Below are 20969 nucleotides of genomic sequence, written 5' to 3' on the forward strand. Positions count from 1 at the left end.
CTACACCACAATATTAAATCTGAATAAAAAGTCGAATTAAAAAGCAATGGAACAGAAATCGATTTATGTCCAACACGGCTCCATTACTGACATTTATTTACTCCTGAAATAAAAAAAACTATACTTGTTCTTCATGAGGGTAACAACAGTGAAATACTTTCTATTGAAAAGCTACTTTGCGTAATGCATCAACAGTAAATAATAAACATTAGCGGTTAATGGTTTGATAGAAAAATATTGTTTATGCTGAAACATCGGACTGTGGTTTGGTGCACACGGTTACTTCTTTTACAAAAATCTCCATTTATATCCTTCTATAATAATCAGCACAGCAGCACACAAAACATCCTGTACATTAACTACCAATATAAATGAGCAGATCAAAAATACAGATGTTAGAAATATCCATCAGTATTACAAACAGGCGTCGTGTCAAAAGCTATTCGTTATTTGTGTATTAGAATATACCTCTATAAAATTCAAGCATGTTAAAATAAAGTTGTCCTTCAAATATAAAACGCCAATGGTTGCCCAACAACCAGTTTTCACAGGTTTGCACCAGAAACTACGTCTGGAAGGCGTCCCATGATTCTCTGCTGTGACAAAACAGAACCAGCATCCTACAATCCACAGAAATGTCATGGTTATGCACATATTGAGTAGAGAGAAATAGCATGTCATCTGATGCTTGACGCATTGGACAGATAAAGTGCAACTAACAGAAGCTCTCACTAAAGCTCAAACAATCACTTAAAATGCATTTCATCCCGTCGCGTGACTTTAAAGCATTGCCAAACTACATACTTGGTCCTAAAAGAGAAGCAGAATCATTCAAATCAAGCAAGCATCAGAAAACTAAAGGCACCAGAAAATGCAAAACAAACCATTTTCACCTTAATATGTCAAGCGTGTGTGAAGAAAGGCTGTATTTGAAGACTATAGTGTGTGTGTAAGTATACAGTACAGGATCATTTTGTGAATGAGGATGTGTGTATGATATTGAAATCGAAGGAAGACCACAATGCACAGATATTTAAAGAACTAGACTAATTCTTTCAGTTCAGGTCAGTGAAGGTGGCAAGGGAAAGAAAAGACGATGGCTATTTTCCCTTTTTTGTTTAGTCAGTTTATGAATTAAAATTAAAATAAATACATATAAAACAGCACTGGTCTTCGCTGGGTTTGCCTTCATTGTGAGAGTTAATTAATGCCAGACACCTGCAATAATGTGCTTACTGAGCTCGTAAAGATTAAAAATATATTCACTCTCTTCATCATCATCATTTACAGGTTTGTAGTGTTGTCTCTGTAAAACAGACATGTTATTGCAATAGTATCTCAATGAACACCATACCTCAAAACACCAATGACTTTCAAGAAAACATTTCCAGGGAACATTTTGCCACAAACTACAATAATAATAATACAAAAGTGGAAATAAAAGCCTATTTTTAGCACCATTAATATTAAGAATTTTATATTTTCTTACTCTCACCATCCAGGATCATTCTGATTACTGCATTATAACTTGATGTAAAAAAAAAATAAAAAATTACAGAAATAATATTTAATGATTTAATACTTCAACGTGTATAAAAAAATAAAAAAATATGAAAACTGATACTGGTTTAATTTTCATGCTGACAATAAAAAAAATATTCTAAATTTCAAAATATAATATAAATGGCAGTTTGGCATTGCCACAATATAAATTGGACATTTATAAATGTATATATTGTAAATGTAGTCTTATTGAATTTTGTTAAATTTAAATTGCATATAATATATATTCAATTTATATATATGCATATATTTAATTACAATGAAAAAAAATTAAATGGAAAACTCTGGGGAAAATGTTATTATTTATCATGAAAATATTCATTTCCATTACTATAATGCAACAAACCTCATTTTGACAGAATTTTTTATACTGGTTCAGTAATTGTTTTGCTTTTTTTCTGTTCCATTTTCTTTTTCTTCTATTAAATTACGCAATAATAAGAAGTCATGATAAATGGGAATAAGAAAATCTCAGGATCATTACAGAATGTAAACACATTAGACTCAATGGACTTAAAATAGGCTTCCTTTACTTTATGCAAACTATAATTTCCTGATTTTGAGCTTACGGATGACCTGGATGTGTTCTTATGAAGCAGATTTGATGTCCTTGCTCCAGATGTTCTGGTGTGACAGCACAATCTTTCACAGATCTCTCTTTCCTGACTCCATCTTCATGTTTAAAAGCAAAGGGAATGTTAATCTCACACGGTGAGACTTACAGCAGAGAGATTCAGAATGTGTCTGTGACACGCGTGCATCATTCTGCCAACATTCGCCCCTCTCACACTCAGCCACAGTCACTTCCTGTGTGGTTTTTGGCAATGCCAGCATTGTCAGTTCAAGGGCAGCAACAAGTGCACTTGAGGAGAACCCAGCAGAAATCTAGCAGGTGTCTGTGGCTGAGGGTCAGGGGCTCGGCGGTTTGTGTAGGATGCCCTGCAGGTCCTCAGGAAGAGACAGGATGATGCTCTCGATATGGGCCTGTAGTTTGGGAAGAGTTCCTGGTTTGACAGGAAGCTGATCCTTCTCGGCCTGAGTCTGAGACACACGATGGAAAAGCAGCGTATGAATTTAATTACACATTTATGCAGTCGATGTACACACTGTACAGAATATTTTCAAAGCTGTGAATAAAAAAAAATTGCCGGAGTACATTGAATAAGAAAATACTAGTCTTTTTTACTTACATTTTTACAGAATTTAAGGTTTAAATAAAGTCTTTTTTCCCTCTTTATAAGTTATAAACAGACTGAACAAAGAATATTATGAGTACTTCTACTTCAAATATTTAATGTTTATTTTAATGTGTTACTTGTTGTTTACTAGTAATTGTGTAATAAATATTTTTTGAAATTGTAAACAAAGATTATTACAGAGATATAACTATTTTCAGTCTTTCTACTACAAAATGTCACATTTAAATCAATGTTACTTGCTGTTTCTTTGTAATTATTTATTAAATTAAAATAGCAATTTCTAATTTAAAATGTCTAAACACCATTTTTTTCACTGAATGTAACAATAGATATTTTTCCAACCAAGTTTCCTATTAAATAGGAATATCGCATAAAATATTGCAAACAAAGTGGCATTTCCATTCTATGCATTTAAAAGAACACGTGGGAAACTGAAAATATCAGTAATAAAATAATAAGTTGACACAACCAGGGATGCATGCAAGACTTTTTCCCTTCATATTAAATGACAAGACAAATGATGTCATGTTATCTCGCATTTAAATGCATGATTTTTAATGATGCGAGACGATTCTGGGAATTAATTATAGCAAATCAGACTCTGTCTCATGCATTTCAATTTTCAATATTTTAGATATCTGGAGTAACAGCAAACCAATCAAATGATCTGTGGTTTTTCAAGCCATCCAAGATCTAGATGAGCTTGTTTCTTCATCAGATTTGGAGAAATTTAGCATGATGTTATTATCAGCTGTTTGGACTCTCATTCTGACGGCACCCATTCACTGCAGAGCATTCATTGGTGAGCAAGTGATGCAATGCTACATTTCTCCAAATCTGATGAAGAAACAAACTCAAATCTTGGATGACCTATAGTTAATTTCAGCAAATGTTCCTTTTTTGGGAGAAGTATGCACAGGATGAGTGCAGTGCTCACCAGTTTCTCCTTGAGTTTGAGCACCAGGTCGACCGTCTCCACCTCGGTGTGTTTCTGTATCCGCAGCCGCAGGTCTTCCTCACACAGCGCCTCCAGATGAAGAGCTTCCAGCTTCTGCGTCATCTCCTTCCTGCGGTTCCTGAACCAGCCGTCGAAGTTCGGAGTCCTCAGGAACTGCCTGCGCGAGTCGAGTTCGAGAAACGTTAAAGACCAAGGCTGCATTTATGTGCTCAAAAATACAGTAAAAAGACTAATATTAGGAAATATTTTTACAATTACAAATAACCATTTTCTATGTGAATATACTGTAAAATGTAATTTATTTCTGTGATGTGCAGCTGTATTTTCAGCATCATTCCTCCAGTCTTCAGTGTCACATGATCTTCAGAAATCATTCTATAATATACTAATTTTCTGCACAAGAAAATTTGTGATGCTTCATATTTAAGCTAAAACTATGATATTCTACTATACTACCCTTTACTTCCTATATATATTTACACATTATATAAATGTGCACCTGTAGAGGCCGATCCAGTCTCCTTTGAGTCGTGAGGTGAGCTGAGGTCCGGCCTTCTCCAGCGTCTTCATAAACTCCTCCTGGTTGAACGGCCGAAGCTGGGGAGGACTCTGAGGAAGGAAACAAAACAAAGAGAAACATTGAGAGTACCGTATTTTTCGGACTATAAGTCGCACCTGAGTATAAGTCACATCAGTCCAAAAATACGTCATGATGAGGAAAAAACACATATATAAGTCGCACTGGACTATAAGTAGCATTTATTTAGAACCAAGGACCGAGAGAAAACATTACCGTCTCCAGCCACGAGAGGGCGCTCTATGCCTTCAGTGTAGACTACAGGAGCACTGAGCAGCATAGAGCGCCCTCTGGCGGCTGTAGACGGTAATGTTTTCTCTTGGTTCATGTCAAATTAATTTTGATAAGTCGCATCTGACTATAAGTCGCAGGACCAGCCAAAGTATGAAAAAAAAGTGCGACTTATAGTCCAGAAAATACGGTATTCATAAAAATTACCAAATCCATTAATTGCACAATAAAACATCTGGTGAGTAAAAATCTCTTACTTTCCAGGGAGAGATGCTCTTCTGTAGAGGCATTAGACTGGCCACATAACGCTCCTGCAAATCAACCATATCATATTAAATTAGATCCGCATTTCATTACTTTAGCATGCATTTAGCAGGTTTTCAGGAACAGTGTTATTTTAGCATTACTGATATATTATTTCAGTATTTGTTTTCAGTTTTATATAATTTAATCATGTGCTTTTGTCAGTTTTAAATACATCTATCTAGCTTTATTTCTATACTTCGGACTTATTAACTTCTTTCATAGATTTGCGAAGACAACATTACTAATTCTTGTTAACATTTTTCATGCAATATTTAAATTTTCAGCTTTATTTCTGTTAATAGTAGTGATGTTAGCAGTATTAGTTAGCAATAACACTGTTCAGGACAGAGCGGGGCACATGTGAACGGTTTGATTTTGCATGTAAAGAAACGTTCTTACCAGTGGTATGATGAAACTCTGTGTAAGTTCCAGGAAATATCGACGCAGAATTGCATTCTGGGCCGCTGAAGGACGCTTCTGTTGGACTCCCTGATGTTAACAGCGAAAATAGTGAATTTATTCATGCGCTTGAATGTTTCAGCAGTGATATAAAACAGCAGAGAGACACTGACCTTCTGCAGCTGCTTGATAATGTCCTCGTCTTTGTTCAGGAAGGGTTTATATGCAGTGTAGACACCTGAGAGAACACGCCAAACCAAGAAACCTTCAGTGTAACACCCAGTTTTATTTATATGCTTTTACAGTTTGGAGTCAGGGACTACAGTTTAACTCAAACATTACCAGAAAGAAGAGTCTCACCAGGTTTTGAGTCCAAAGTCTTCAGGTTTTTTAGTTTCTTCACTTTCATTTGTTTGGCCATCTCTCCTTTACAAAAAAAAATAAAAGAAAAAGAGGTTATATTACAGTTTTTAATGAAAAAGTAATATATTGACGTTTGTGTTTAACGTTAATATAAGTCATAATATTTCTCAAACATATCTAATTCTATCTAACTTTATATTTAAAGGTCAGAACCTGCTTGTTTCATGTCTCCGATGCGGATGATGTGAGGCCAGTGCTGAAGAGTTTTGGCGAAAAATGGGTTTGTAACTCCCAGAATGACTGAAGGCCTACAGAAAAACAGTGTAGGGTTAACACAGAGAGAGCCAGTGACACAAACACTTCCTGCCTGAGCTCCAGAAATATCCTCATCCATCGATCTGAACGCAGAGTAGCATCTCGTCTATCATACATCATCCTGCGTGACACTGATCGAATTACACGCTTCGTTTGTAGGTCAAAAGAACGAGAAACTTGATATATTACACACCTGTCTACAAACACACTCAGAAAAAAAAAGAATGAATAAAAATAAAATATAATATTATAAAATAAATGTATTACAAAACAATATTGTGATAAAATACAATTAATATTACTATATTTAATCTGCTATATTAAATATTTATAAACTAAATTCTAATAATTTTGAAAGCATTTCATGAAAACAATTAAATAAATAAAAAAGCAAAAGCATTAGAAACAATAACATTACTGGAACATTATTAGAATCTAAGTTACTTCACTGTTGGTTTTTGAAAAAATAAAAAAAACATTTAAATTATATTTATTATAATAAATTACAATAAATATTTCAATATTTAATACAATACATTAAATATATTAATAAATACAATTTTAAACATAAATACATTCAAATTAACTTTTACAAATGCAAAAAACATTAATATATTGTAGATTAAATATAAAAAAGGACAGGAATAGTCCCTCAGTTACGGCACTCATATAAATGCTGATTTATATTAAAGTTTATATTTAATGTATCTGGAAAAATACAGTTTTTATATCTATTAGACACTCACAATAAACTACATTTATTCTAATAAAATATTTCAATATTTAATTAGTATATTAAATGTAATCATAAATAAATGTAAATATAATTATTATAAATAAATGTAATGAAACCAAGTTACACAAAGGCAAAACATATTAAAATATTGTATGTTTTATACAAAAATAAGGAAAGGGATAGTCGCTGTCACTTTACTCAAACAAACTTTGCTTTTTTGGGAAAATGTAATTTCATAATAAATTATAATAAAATAAAATATTTCAATATCAAAACACATTATTTAAAAAATACATAAAATATATATGTATATATAAACTACGTTATTTTCCGTACTATAAGTCACACTTTTTTTCATAGTTTGGCTGGTCCTCCGACCTATAGTCAGGTGCGACCTATTTATCAAAATTAATTTGACATGAACCAAGAGAAATGAACCAAGATAAAACATTACCGTCTCCAGCCACCAGAGGGCGCTATAATGCTGATCAGTGCTCCTGTAGTCTACAATGAGCAGCATAGAACGCCCTCTCGCGTCTGTAGACGGAAATGTTTTCTCTTGGTTATAAATAAATGCAACTTATAGTCCGAAAAATATGGTATATAAAAAAGACTGATTGAACCTCATACATCCAGTTTCTTTCTTCATGCATGTGAAATATTTTACACGGTTTACTTACGGTGCTTGTGTTCGAGTGGTGTATTCCTTAAACTCACTGTCATGAATGGTGAAGTACGGCCGGAAATCACTGCAGTAGCGCAGCGGAGAGATACAGCTGCACAGAGACAGAGACAGAGACAGATCAGTCTGAATCATTAGAAAGTGAAATATTCTGCTCACGGTAAACTCAGTGTGGTGTGTAACAGTGTCTCTGGAGTCTCTATATCACACACATCAACTGACTTCACAATTATCTAGCTGCCCTTCTTCAAGGTCGACCACAGCGTGTGAAACTCAGCATTAACCCGATCTGTCTGCTGCTGAGTACTGCATTACACCCCATGCACCTGGACGCTCACTGGACTTTTTTGCACAATGGAATGGATTTAGATATAATACAATTGTGTTCAAATGAGTCCTATATGTCTGTTTGCCAAAAGCATTATCATTTTATAAAAAGCACAAAGAAAGAACTACTGAAGATGGGTGTTTGGCTTCTGTGCACGTCTAGAGTTCACTCACTGATGTGCAATTTCTAAATTCATGTCATGTGCAATCAGAGAGAAACGTGATGATGATTTAAGAAAGAAGTTTCATCTTGCATTTTCAACGCAGAGTGATGTCATCAACAACTGTAGGCAAACATTTAGTGTTATATCAAATATATATATCATATCTGCATACAGAGATGTGATCGTTTCTGATGCATCTTAAGGTAATCTCATAAAATGCAGATTCGGCTATAAAATATAATTGGATTGATTGTAAAAAAAAAAAAAAAAAAAAAAAAAAAGCATGTAAAATTTAATTCTATACCATAAACAACCTACAATGAACATGCATCTTACTAAAAATAATCACAAAAATTACTTGCAGTTTTATTAATATGTTTTCTTTTCATTTTAGAAGTTTTAATAATTAAAAAAAAAAATATATATATATATATATATATATATATATATATATATATATATATATATATATATATATATTAAGAGGAGGCCACACATTACAGTGATTTTACCATGGTTAAAGGGTCTTTACACCTCTTAGCAGTGGTAAAATCACTGTAACACCACCTCACATGGTTTATTATTTTAATAATATTATTATTTGCTGTACCTGACCAATGCCAAAACAGTGTCTGAAGATTCTGCCGGTGATGGGGCCATGACCACCAACGCTTCACCGAGCAACACAAGCTCCCATAACATCTGAATATGAAAAAACACTGGGTGGAAACACCTACAACACAAGAAACAATGAGAATATTATGACAAATTACACAACAGATCATTAACTGGATGCTGGAATAAATAGGATTTTTTTTTCAATACCATTTAATGTGAAATATGCAGGCAATTTGGAGGAAATTCAGTCTTAATAAACATTTTATGACCAACACAGTTTGAAATTTTGATTAAAACTTTTATGCGTTAAAAAAGTGACCATGAAGACATTCTTAATGTTACGCAATATTTCTATTTCAAATAACTGCTTCTTTTAATGTTCTGTTCATTAAAGAATCCTGAAAAACTAAATGTATCAGGGTTTTCACAAAAATATGAAGCAGCAAAACCATTTTTAACATTCAGAAATGTTTCTTGAGCAGCAAATCATCATATCAGAATGATTTCTGAAGGATAATGTGACACTGAAGACTGGAGTAAAGATGCTGAAAATTCAGCTGTGCATCACAGGAATAAATTACATTTTAGAGAATATTCACATAGAAAATACTTCTATTAAATAATAAAAAGTTTTCACAATATTACAGCTTTTTACTGTATTTTTAATTGAATAAATGCAGACTTGGTGAGCAGAAGAGACTTCTAGTGTATGTCAACAACTTGCACTTTTCTCTGTTACCAGCAGGAGGCCCCAGAGGACAAGTAATAAACATTCCTAGCCCAACTATGTAATATAGTACAATATGTACCAGCCACACTAGCACACAATAAACATGCTTTACCTGAAAAGATCCACTTCATGGACAGTGGGCAGAACGATGGACACTAGACTGTCACTCTGTGAATGAAAGATCAGACTCAATACATGGAAGCACACTGACGTAATCCCTCTGAATATGTCAGTGGTGGTGTGGTTCATACCGGCGCGGACTGGACAAGCTGAGACGTTCCAGGCTTGTCGTAACACGTGGGGATTCGCAACTGAGGACAGCAGCAGCCGTTAATAAAGTGCAACGGATATTCAAACACTTAGCTGACATCTTGCAAAGAAAGAAAGAAATAAGAAGATAAAAAGTTACCTTCATGACCACACCCATGATGGGGAGCGTGAGGATCTTCCCCGGACACGGCGTGGGCCAGCGGTCAATGTCATTACATGCTTCAACGCAAAAACATACAATATTCATCAATACATTAAGTTCAGCAAGAAAAAACAAGAATAGGCAACATGATTTACAGACTATTTAATTTTAGAATTGAGGAATGCTGCCATGTAGTTCTGTTCTGAGTAATTGTTGCATGATGGTACACGGTTGCTAAGGTATTACACAGTTGCTAAGGTGTTCCGAGTCGTTGTTGCATGACGCTACACAGTTGCTAAGGTATTATGCAGTTGCTAAGGTGTTCTGAGTCATTGTTGCATGATGCTACACGGTTGCTAAGGTATTACGCAGTTGCTAAGGTGTTCTGAGTTGTTGTTGCATGTTGCTAAGGTGTTCGGAGTCGTTGTTGCATGATGCTACACGGTTGCTAAGGTATTACGCAGTTGCTAAGGTGTTCTGAGTCGTTGTTGCATGTTGCTACACAGTTGCTAAGGTATTTCGCAGTTGCTAAGGTGTTCTGAGTCATTGTTGCATGATGCTACACTGTTGCTAAGGTATTACGCAGTTGCTTAGGTGTTCTGAGTCATTGTTGCATGATGCTACACTGTTGCTAAGGTATTACGCAGTTGCTTAGGTGTTCTGAGTCGTTGTTGCATGTTGCTACACAGTTGCTAAGGTATTTCGCAGTTGCTAAGGTGTTCTGAGTCATTGTTGCATGATGCTACACAGTTGCTAAGGTATTTCGCAGTTGCTAAGGTGTTCTGAGTCATTGTTGCATGATGCTACACTGTTGCTAAGGTATTACGCAGTTGCTTAGGTGTTCTGAGTCATTGTTGCATGATACCACACGGTTACTAAGGTATTACACAGTTGCTAAGGTATTCTGAGTCATTGTTGCATGATGCTACACGATTGCTAAGGTATTACACAGTTGCTAAGGTATTCTGAGTTGTTGCATGATGCTACACGGTTGCTAAGGTATTTCGCAGTTGCTAAGGTGTTCTGAGTCATTGTTGCATGATGCTACACGGTTGCTAAGGTATTACGCAGTTGCTAAGGTGTTCTGAGTTGTTGTTGCATGTTGCTAAGGTGTTCGGAGTCGTTGTTGCATGATGCTACACGGTTGCTAAGGTATTTCGCAGTTGCTAAGGTGTTCTGAGTCATTGTTGCATGATGGTACACGGTTGCTAAGGTATTACACAGTTGCTAAGGTGTTCTGAGTCGTTGTTGCATGACGCTACACGGTTGCTAAGGTATTACGCAGTTGCTAAGGTGTTCTGAGTTGTTGTTGCATGATGCTACACGGTTGCTAAGGTATTACGCAGTTGCTAAGGTGTTCTGAGTTGTTGTTGCATGTTGCTAAGGTGTTCGGAGTCGTTGTTGCATGATGCTACACGGTTGCTAAGGTATTACGCAGTTGCTAAGGTGTTCTGAGTCGTTGTTGCATGTTGCTACACAGTTGCTAAGGTATTACGCAGTTGCTAAGGTGTTCTGAGTTGTTGTTGCATGTTGCTAAGGTGTTCGGAGTCGTTGTTGCATGATGCTACACGGTTGCTAAGGTATTTCGCAGTTGCTAAGGTGTTCTGAGTCATTGTTGCATGATGGTACACGGTTGCTAAGGTATTACACAGTTGCTAAGGTGTTCTGAGTCGTTGTTGCATGACGCTACACGGTTGCTAAGGTATTATGCAGTTGCTAAGGTGTTCTGAGTCATTGTTGCATGATGCTACACGGTTGCTAAGGTATTACGCAGTTGCTAAGGTGTTCTGAGTTGTTGTTGCATGTTGCTAAGGTGTTCGGAGTCGTTGTTGCATGATGCTACACGGTTGCTAAGGTATTACGCAGTTGCTAAGGTGTTCTGAGTCGTTGTTGCATGTTGCTACACAGTTGCTAAGGTATTTCGCAGTTGCTAAGGTGTTCTGAGTCATTGTTGCATGATGCTACACTGTTGCTAAGGTATTACGCAGTTGCTTAGGTGTTCTGAGTCATTGTTGCATGATACCACACGGTTACTAAGGTATTACACAGTTGCTAAGGTATTCTGAGTCATTGTTGCATGATGCTACACGATTGCTAAGGTATTACACAGTTGCTAAGGTATTCTGAGTTGTTGCATGATGCTACACGGTTGCTAAGGTATTTCGCAGTTGCTAAGGTGTTCTGAGTCATTGTTGCATGATGCTACACGGTTGCTAAGGTATTACGCAGTTGCTAAGGTGTTCTGAGTTGTTGTTGCATGTTGCTAAGGTGTTCGGAGTCGTTGTTGCATGATGCTACACGGTTGCTAAGGTATTTCGCAGTTGCTAAGGTGTTCTGAGTCATTGTTGCATGATGGTACACGGTTGCTAAGGTATTACACAGTTGCTAAGGTGTTCTGAGTCGTTGTTGCATGACGCTACACGGTTGCTAAGGTATTACGCAGTTGCTAAGGTGTTCTGAGTTGTTGTTGCATGATGCTACACGGTTGCTAAGGTATTACGCAGTTGCTAAGGTGTTCTGAGTTGTTGTTGCATGTTGCTAAGGTGTTCGGAGTCGTTGTTGCATGATGCTACACGGTTGCTAAGGTATTACGCAGTTGCTAAGGTGTTCTGAGTCGTTGTTGCATGTTGCTACACAGTTGCTAAGGTATTACGCAGTTGCTAAGGTGTTCTGAGTTGTTGTTGCATGTTGCTAAGGTGTTCGGAGTCGTTGTTGCATGATGCTACACGGTTGCTAAGGTATTACGCAGTTGCTAAGGTGTTCTGAGTTGTTGTTGCATGTTGCTAAGGTGTTCGGAGTCGTTGTTGCATGATGCTACACGGTTGCTAAGGTATTACGCAGTTGCTAAGGTGTTCTGAGTCGTTGTTGCATGTTGCTACACAGTTGCTAAGGTATTTCGCAGTTGCTAAGGTGTTCTGAGTCATTGTTGCATGATGCTACACTGTTGCTAAGGTATTACGCAGTTGCTTAGGTGTTCTGAGTCATTGTTGCATGATACCACACGGTTACTAAGGTATTACACAGTTGCTAAGGTGTTCTGAGTCGTTGTTGCATGTTGCTACACAGTTGCTAAGGTATTTCGCAGTTGCTAAGGTGTTCTGAGTCATTGTTGCATGATGCTACACTGTTGCTAAGGTATTATGCAGTTGCTAAGGTGTTCTGAGTCATTGTTGCATGATGCTACACGATTGCTAAGGTATTATGCAGTTGCTAAGGTGTTCTGAGTTGTTGCATGATGCCACACGGTTGCTAAGGTATTTCGCAGTTGCTAAGGTGTTCTGAGTCATTGTTGCATGTTGCCACACGGTTGCTAAGGTATTACGCAGTTGCTAAGGTGTTCTGAGTCCTTGTTGCATGTTGCTACGCGGTTGCTAAGGTATTATGCAGTTGCTAAGGTGTTTCTGAGTCATTGTTGCATGATGCTACACAGTTACTAAGGTATTTCGCAGTTGCTAAGGTGTTCTGAGTCATTGTTGCATGATGCTAAATGGTTGCTAAGGTATTACACAGTTGCTAAGGTGTTCTGAGTCATTGTTGCATGATGCTACACAGTTGCTAAGGTATTATGCAGTTGCTAAGGTGTTCTGAGTCATTGTTGCATGATGCTACACTGTTACTAAGGTATTTCGCAGTTGCTAAGGTGTTCTGAGTCATTGTTGCATGATGCTAAATGGTTGCTAAGGTATTACACAGTTGCTAAGGTGTTCTGAGTCATTGTTGCATGATGCTACACAGTTGCTAAGGTATTTCGCAGTTGCTAAGGTGTTCTGAGTCGTTGTTGCATGATGCTACACAGTTACTAAGGTATTTCGCAGTTGCTAAGGTGTTCTGAGTCATTGTTGCATGATGCTACATGGTTGCTAAGGTATTACGCAGTTGCTAAGGTGTTCTGAGTCATTGTTGCAAGTTGCTACGCAGTTGCTAAGGTATCCTGCTTCACTGCTGCACATGCTATGCAGTTACTAAAGTGTTCTGAATCATTGTTGCATGTTCCTGTGCAGTTTTTAAGAGGTTCTGAGGTATTGTTGCATGTTGCTATGCAATTGCTAAGTTGTCAGTTGAGTCATTGTTGCTATGGAGTTTCTAAGGGGTTCTTCTGTGTGTTGCAATGCTGTTAACTAGGTCCTTAATATTATGGTGCCAAAATAATAATCTTGCTATTTGGTTTTCTAATTAGAAAAGGTGCAAAATGAGTCAGTCTGTGTTGTCCATGTTTTCAAGACTTACCGGCCTCTAAAAACGGCTCCTGTTTCTCAAAGTATTCAGGGGCGATGAGCTTCAGCAAAGAGTGGAAAAAGGTCACGTAGGGCAGCTTGCTGATGAGGACCAGAGACTGCAGGAGCGAGACACACACATGCATACACGATGAGAGAAATATCATGAAGTTCAAAAATCCTCTACAGATACAGACCAAAACAACAGACAATAATAAAAGGAATAATTTGGCTCTGACTTTGTTCTTCCATAGCACAGAAAAGAGGATACGATGCAGTACATTCACACTGGCATAGATTAAAATATGATGCATTAAGAGCCTATATAACACATTAATGGGGATTTCTGGAGTTTGGCAGTTTGTTTTTGCTTTTTTTAAGGATCATACAGTATGATATAGTAAAAACAGGGAGAAACAAACAGCTTAAGATTATGCAAACATAATGGGGCAGAGGCTGAAATATATAACACCAAAAATATACAATTCTGAAGACTGCAATGTAGATCATTGAGATCTTCACAACAGAATAGCAGATACTAACACAGAAATGCACATAAATATCAGTAACTCTAATAATGACTTAAGATATTTAAATGCTTAGTTTGATGATCAAAACATAATGCAATTCAATGATTGTGTGCAACAGGTTTTTCAGAAAAGTCCTCGAATATGCATAGGCTTTATAAAGTAAACGATCAAATGTAATTTTTTTATATTTGCTCAAATGCATCTGAAATCAGTTGGGAGTGGTAAGGAAACTAGAGTAACCAACATGGTTCCGTTAGTAAAGAAAACAAACCGGGGTTGTGTCCGTTCATGTCACAAACCACAACGTTTTATTGATGCTCAGTGAATCATCTCAGGTATTGCATAAGAAGCTACAAGGCCCCAGAAATCTCCTGTGTCGAAGTGTTAAGGTGTCGAAACACTCGCCGTCTTTAAAAACAACAACTTGAAAAGTTCCAGCTCTCCCCTCTAATCTCCGCCTCTATTTTTAGGGTGTGAACAACGGTCGCTGGTGATAGATCAGACTGCAGTGTTGGGACTTGTTCAGACTCAGAGCTGCACTTGATCTTAGCTGGGGGCGGATTTCAGTTTTAATGTAAGGACTTGGGAACCAAAACAAAGTGAAAAACCATTTAAAGCTCCCTGTAGAATAAAAACACAACTCAACCGTGCTCAAATCACTACAACAAACCACTCGACCAATAAGAGTAGAGAACAGGAACAGAAGTTTCAGGAGTGACATCTGGTTTTAAACACTGGAGTGAAGCCTTTAAATTAGTGTTTTGTGTGTATGGAACAAAACTCACAACCAAAATAGTGATGGCTGACACCTTGGTAAGGACTGCAATGTTTTGGCATCCACTATTTCTGACCAAATTGATATTAAAGCAACCAAAGACTGGATAACTTCAAGAGTTTATGTTCGGGAAAGCTGCTTTTAAGGGCACGCTTTTGAAGCATTGCCATGTCCACTTATTATAAGCGGTTTTGGGTTTGTTGTTTGAGCTTGGCTTATAAAGCAATGCAGTTAATAGTGTACGCAAGTGCAGGTCACAACCATTTGGTCTTATTTTCAATATTTGGGTTTATTATGGACTTGTTCTTGTTTGTAGAATTTCTAGCAAGATCAAGAGTCAAGACGTTCCTCATTCCCTGAGATTGCTTGCACCGTTCGTTCAGAAGATTCAGCTCTTATATGTTTAAATACATCACAAAGGGATCGATAATCCAAAAATGAATATTAGCTGTAAATTTACTCGCCCCCAGACCATCCAAGATTCAGCAGAACAGAACAAGTTCTTGGTGATTCATAAAATGCAAGTCAATGGCTACCATCACTTGAGAGTCAAAAAAGAAAAAGCATATACATGCAACATCATCTCCTGGCGATATATTAAGCTCTTATGAACTGAATCGAACGGTCTGTGCAAGAAACTGAACATTATTTACAAAACTATAAGACCTCAATATATCATCAGGAGCCACAGGGATTCATTTTGCTTCTAGATATGCTTGTTTGACTCTTAAATAATGGCATCCGTTGACTTGGATTTCATGAATCACTAAGGACTTTCAGCCAAAAAACATTTTTTTCCCATAATATGGAAGTCAATTCTCACAGGTTTGAAACATTTTCAGGATTAATCAATTACAGAATTTTCTTTTTTGGTTGAACTGTCCCTTTAAGCAACTGTATTTAGCTGCAGTGTGTATGTAGCTAACATTGTACAAGTTATAATGTGCACTAAAGGGCCAAGAATTAGCTCTCGGGTGGATGAGACAAAAAATGCTTCACTGGAATCATTTGTCGCAGAGCCAGAAGCAACCTGCAAGTCCTAACAGATAGCAGATGTCACTTTAATTTCATCATGTCCCTGATCAACAAGTGATAAATCATTTTGGTTGTACCTTCTGAAAGTAGCCTCTTTTGAGCGACTTGTCTCGCACCTGTCTGAAGTACACATACCCGTAGTAATAGCCCTGATCTTTCTGTGGAAAGATGAAAACAAGCACATTTCATATTAGTGATAATGACATGCAATAGATTATTTGCAGAAGTATTTCAGATAAGGGCATGCTCTGCTTCATTAACCGGATCAGTTATGATTTATAGGTTGATGTCGACCTTGAGACAGACCGGTGCATCCCGGTCGAAGTGGCCGAGGAAACATCCGAGTGACGACTTCCTGTCTGCGGCCTGCCGGAAACGGAAGCAGAACTGTGTGTCCCCGAGACAACCTGTGAGCAGAGACACAACCGGTTACATTTATCTGCAAAACTACACAGCTTGAATCAAGGCCATTCATCTGATGTGCTTGTTTTTTCAAAAACAAATCTGACTTCAGCCACAATATCCGGGCTGCAAAATCAATCTATTCTGCAGAAATAAAAGCCATGGTACAAATTTGATGTGTTTTTGCCATTTAAAATAGCTAATAGGCTTTAGTTTACATCACAGTACAGCAAAACTGCATCTTGACATCAATGAAGGCACTTCAAATTCAGGTGTGAGAGACGTCATCAAATTTTATTCTCCATTACAATTAATATTTCCAGAATTCCAGAAAACATATTTCATTTAAAATGTCAAATAAACATTTATATTTCAACTTTTTTTTCAGAATGCACAATAAAAATGCCATCAAATCCAACACCTACTGAAAAAAAATACAATTATCCACAAAAACTATTTTGATTTAAAGGGGTCTTGAAATATTTATAATTACTACATTAACTCTAAATACGTCACTTAGAAAAACACTAAGCTGCAGATCTCTGAAAAATCAATAAATACAAAATAATATTATATTATATTATATATTATTATTAATAAAATATCATATAAATCACGGAATAACACAAAGCTTGAAATCTAAAAAATAATAAATAAATAACTAAGATAATATAATAAAATATTAAAATAAATGATCTGTATGTTGTGTAATATGAGCATGACATTTACACGTCTTTTAGACATTCACAAAAAAATTTCACACAGATGCAACATTCACAGTAGTCTATAAAAAGCAGTGTTTACTCAACAATCGTTACATCAGGACAACGGTTTAATAATTAGGATTCAATCAATAACTAGGGCTATAGATGATAATTAAAGGGGCATTATCATAGAAAACACTAAAGAGAGAAATAAATAGGTTGACAAATATATATACATTTTTAAAAAGATACAAAACTTTCTAGTTAAATGTTTCTGAAATGAGGTCTAACAAAAATTTAAGGCATTTTTCTGTAAAGAAAATTGATGATTATTAAAAGGTCCTTATCACAGAAAACACTTAAGATAAATATGTTGACCAATCAGGGTTATTATAGTTAACTAAAACTAAAATTAAACCATAAATTAAAAAAATTGTTGCAACAACATTTTTGATCTTAATTTATTTTAACTTGATGTACTAAAATAGCTAAAACCGAAATAAAAATGTACAAAACTAAAAATGCCCAAAACACACAAGAATACTAAAACAAGCTCAAATTAAAGTCAAAACTGAAGATATACAAATAAACTAAATTAGTATCTCAATGATACTAAAATAACAATTTGAGAAAATATATTTTTTACAGAGAGACATTTTTATACTTTTTTTTTTGGTTTGTTTGTTTAAATGTCAATTCTTTTATTAAAACAAAGCCATTTTTTCTGTAATAGTCAAAGCTTTTAATAGTCATGCTTGTGACGGTAGCCATTCAGTGTTTATTCAAAACATTACTACTGACAATTTTATAATTGACCCATAATTGAAGTATTAATATTTCCACTAAAAGCTTCAATACAATTTACTTGCAGTTTTTTATACTGTAAAAAAAATTAAAGTTCATTTTCATTCATGAAGTTAAGAACCATAGAAAATACAATTTCAAACAGTCAACTTTAATTTGGTGTGTTACTTGCTGATTCCTTGTAATTATCATCAGCATCATTACTCCAGATCTTCAGAAATCACTGTAATAATCAGATTTGCTGCTCATTCAACCATTTATTATTATCCATGTTTAAAACAGTTGTGCTGCTTCATGTTTTATTTGTGGAAACCATGATACATTTATTTGAGATTTAAATCTTTCCTGTAATTTTTTATCAGTCTATTGAATCAATTTCTTGTGTAGGACCTGGTGGTTTGAAGAACAGTGGCAACGATTAAATAAAGCTTCACTGTGATCCTTAAATGAAGTCTTTAATGTCATCGAATGATTCTTGTTCTAAACCTGAACCATGCACATATATTGTTTTTGCTCAGAAAAAAATTTAACGGGATAAACACACACATATTACATATATTTATGAGAAGATTGCTTTTTACTATATTTGTAAAATAAGATACACATCTGTGCTTTCAACAAAACATGCTACATCCTGTAAGATAGCATATTGTATTGCAAGAGAGCTGAAGTGAGTAGAATAGGATAGGATGTCTGCTCATACATCAGGTTCTCCAGTTTCAGAAAGATGAGAACATGATCAATAATAACTCACCAGGAGATTCACTAGCGGTGAGTGAAATCCACAAACACATTCATGCAGAATAAGAGCGTCCGCGTGTTTACAAGGTCACTAACACGACTGTCCTGCAATCTTCAAATCCTGTTCTTCCTCGTTTGTACCGCATCGCTATTAATAACCCAGGTTTATTACAAACTACAGTAACAGGCTGTGTCTTCTCTAATACAGAAGAGTCAGATACTTCACGAACCACGCTGTGAGCTTCTTTCTGAATATGCATGTGGTGTTGCTAAACTCTCAACCCACACACATTATTTAGCGTAAGGATCATAGTACTCCCTCAGATGAATTACAGTGCTCCAAATCAAACACAAGCCAAACAACACGACTGCACTGCTTAAATCACAAAACAGACACTTGGAGGACTAATAACACTCACATACAGTATGGAGCGTGATTGAGGTTTATATCAAGATTTAAAAATATATTAACAATCACATCAATGTTTTATTATCAATGAGATATATATATATATATATATATATATATATATATATATATATATATATATATATATGTGTGTGTTAGGTTATATAAAAAATAAATAAATAAAACATGTTAACCTGAATGCACTGTAAGTCACTTTGGATAAAAGCGTCTGCTAAATGCATAAATGTAAATGTACATATATATACATACATATATATACATATTTGCGCATCTCATCAGCTGTTTATTACTTACAACAGATACAGGAAGAACAAAGAAAATCCATAGAGATTTAATACAAATCACCTGAATTGGAGTCTGGGAACGACAGATAGCATATACTCGTTTTCTAAAATGAGAGAAACAAAGAACACTCAATATCTTAAAATTAATCTGAGTTCATTTTAATCTGACAAGACGAGATATATATATATATATATATAAACAGTTTGGTACCTCTTTTTCAGTGAGTCTGGAGTGGTGAGGATAGATAACCTGCATTAGAAAGAAATAACATGCAAAATGAAAACAATTTGTATTTTCAAAACTGCATTTCACAATCAAATGCATAAATGACACATAGATGAAAACATTTAATGCACAAATATTTCATAGCTACTGAAAGCCTTTCAAAACTCAGGTCAGGTCATCAGGTCAGACACAGTATCATGCACAAAATGAACTGCTTACACTGCTCTAATATCCTGCTGTACTGCAAAACTGCAATTACAGTAAATTGCAATAAAATAAAAAGTAGCAAATTATATATATATATATATATATATATATATATATATATATATATATATATATATATATATATATATATATATATTAAAATTGCTAACTCAGCTATTTTTGTTAGCCACTGATGCTAGCAGGTTTTCCATTGACTTCCACACAGTTAGCAAGCTAGCTCACAGATGACAGCTGAACAGAACGCAGTAATATGAGCTAATATGAGTGTGCTGTACCTCCACAGCTTGGCCGAGCTCCAGATCGAAGCCGACCACACAGATACAGTGCAGCCAGGAGGAGAAGCGGTCCCACGGCAGCAGCAGCGGCTCCTCTACCGCTGGAGGCCCATCGACAGGCATCTCCTCAGCCGGGGAAACTCTCAGAGTATCTTCCGGGTCTTCCATCTGTTCTTCCAGTCCCTCAGAGCCCTGAAAGGCCATGGTGATACCCTCCGCTCGACCCAGGTGTGATCGGACTCGGTTTAATTGATGAAAGCAAGAGAATCTCCAGCTGTAAATAAAAACACTTCCAGGATGAACGGGGCGGAGCTTGCGTCAACAGCGTGCCAACGTCATAAGTGAAGTCAAGATTTTTACGGGAGCGCGCACGCAGCCACGGCGTCTCTTGTATACTAACCTCATGAGTTTTAACTGTCGTATGATAAAAAAATATATAATAATAATAATAATAATAATAATAATAATAATAATAATAATAATAATAATAATAATAATAATAATAATAATTTTGTATTTTATTTTCAGATTGACATTTTGGAATGCAAAGAACAATAAAATACAATATGCGATTATTTATTTGATTATAAAGAGACCATGTACATAAAAAGAAGCATGATCTTTGCTAACTAAATTTCTTACGTTTTATAAATGATTTTTATTTGTCCATAAACATTAAGGGGAAAAAACCTATATATATATATATATATATATATATATATATATATATGTGTGTGTGTG

At 35.8% G+C, this 20969-nt stretch overlaps 1 protein-coding gene across 1 annotated transcript; it reads right to left on the reverse strand.

Moving 5' to 3' along the window:
- Positions 1–35: 35 nt before the first annotated feature.
- On the reverse strand, positions 36–20560 carry LOC128022026 (protein DENND6A). The gene is made up of 19 exons (XM_052609224.1): positions 20229–20560; positions 19711–19749; positions 19561–19603; positions 16429–16541; positions 16212–16292; positions 13808–13913; positions 9578–9657; positions 9420–9479; positions 9281–9336; positions 8431–8553; positions 7328–7423; positions 5810–5904; positions 5594–5659; positions 5407–5471; positions 5234–5323; positions 4786–4839; positions 4220–4329; positions 3700–3877; positions 36–2604 (listed from the first exon to the last, which is right to left on the reverse strand). The coding sequence occupies exons 1-19, from the start codon at positions 20430–20432 to the stop codon at positions 2473–2475; spliced, it is 1791 nt and encodes a 596-aa protein (XP_052465184.1). The 5' UTR covers positions 20433–20560; the 3' UTR covers positions 36–2472.
- Positions 20561–20969: the final 409 nt, after the last annotated feature.

This window comes from Carassius gibelio, chromosome A11 (genome assembly GCF_023724105.1).
Source record: "Carassius gibelio isolate Cgi1373 ecotype wild population from Czech Republic chromosome A11, carGib1.2-hapl.c, whole genome shotgun sequence".
NCBI lineage: Eukaryota > Metazoa > Chordata > Actinopteri > Cypriniformes > Cyprinidae > Carassius > Carassius gibelio.

What these genes read in the sequence shown, in the direction of transcription:
- LOC128022026 (XM_052609224.1), bottom strand. Translation starts at nt 20,432, where the DNA reads ATGGCCTTTCAGGGCTCTGAGGGACTGGAAGAACAGATGGAAGACCCG. An exon ending in AAAGAGGCTACTTTCAGAAG is followed by an intron (nt 13,914 to 16,211) that starts GTACAACCAAAA and finishes TCGCTCCTGCAG; the next exon opens with TCTCTGGTCCTCATCAGCAA. An exon ending in GACTGGATCGGCCTCTACAG is followed by an intron (nt 3,878 to 4,219) that starts GTGCACATTTAT and finishes CGACTCGCGCAG; the next exon opens with GCAGTTCCTGAGGACTCCGA.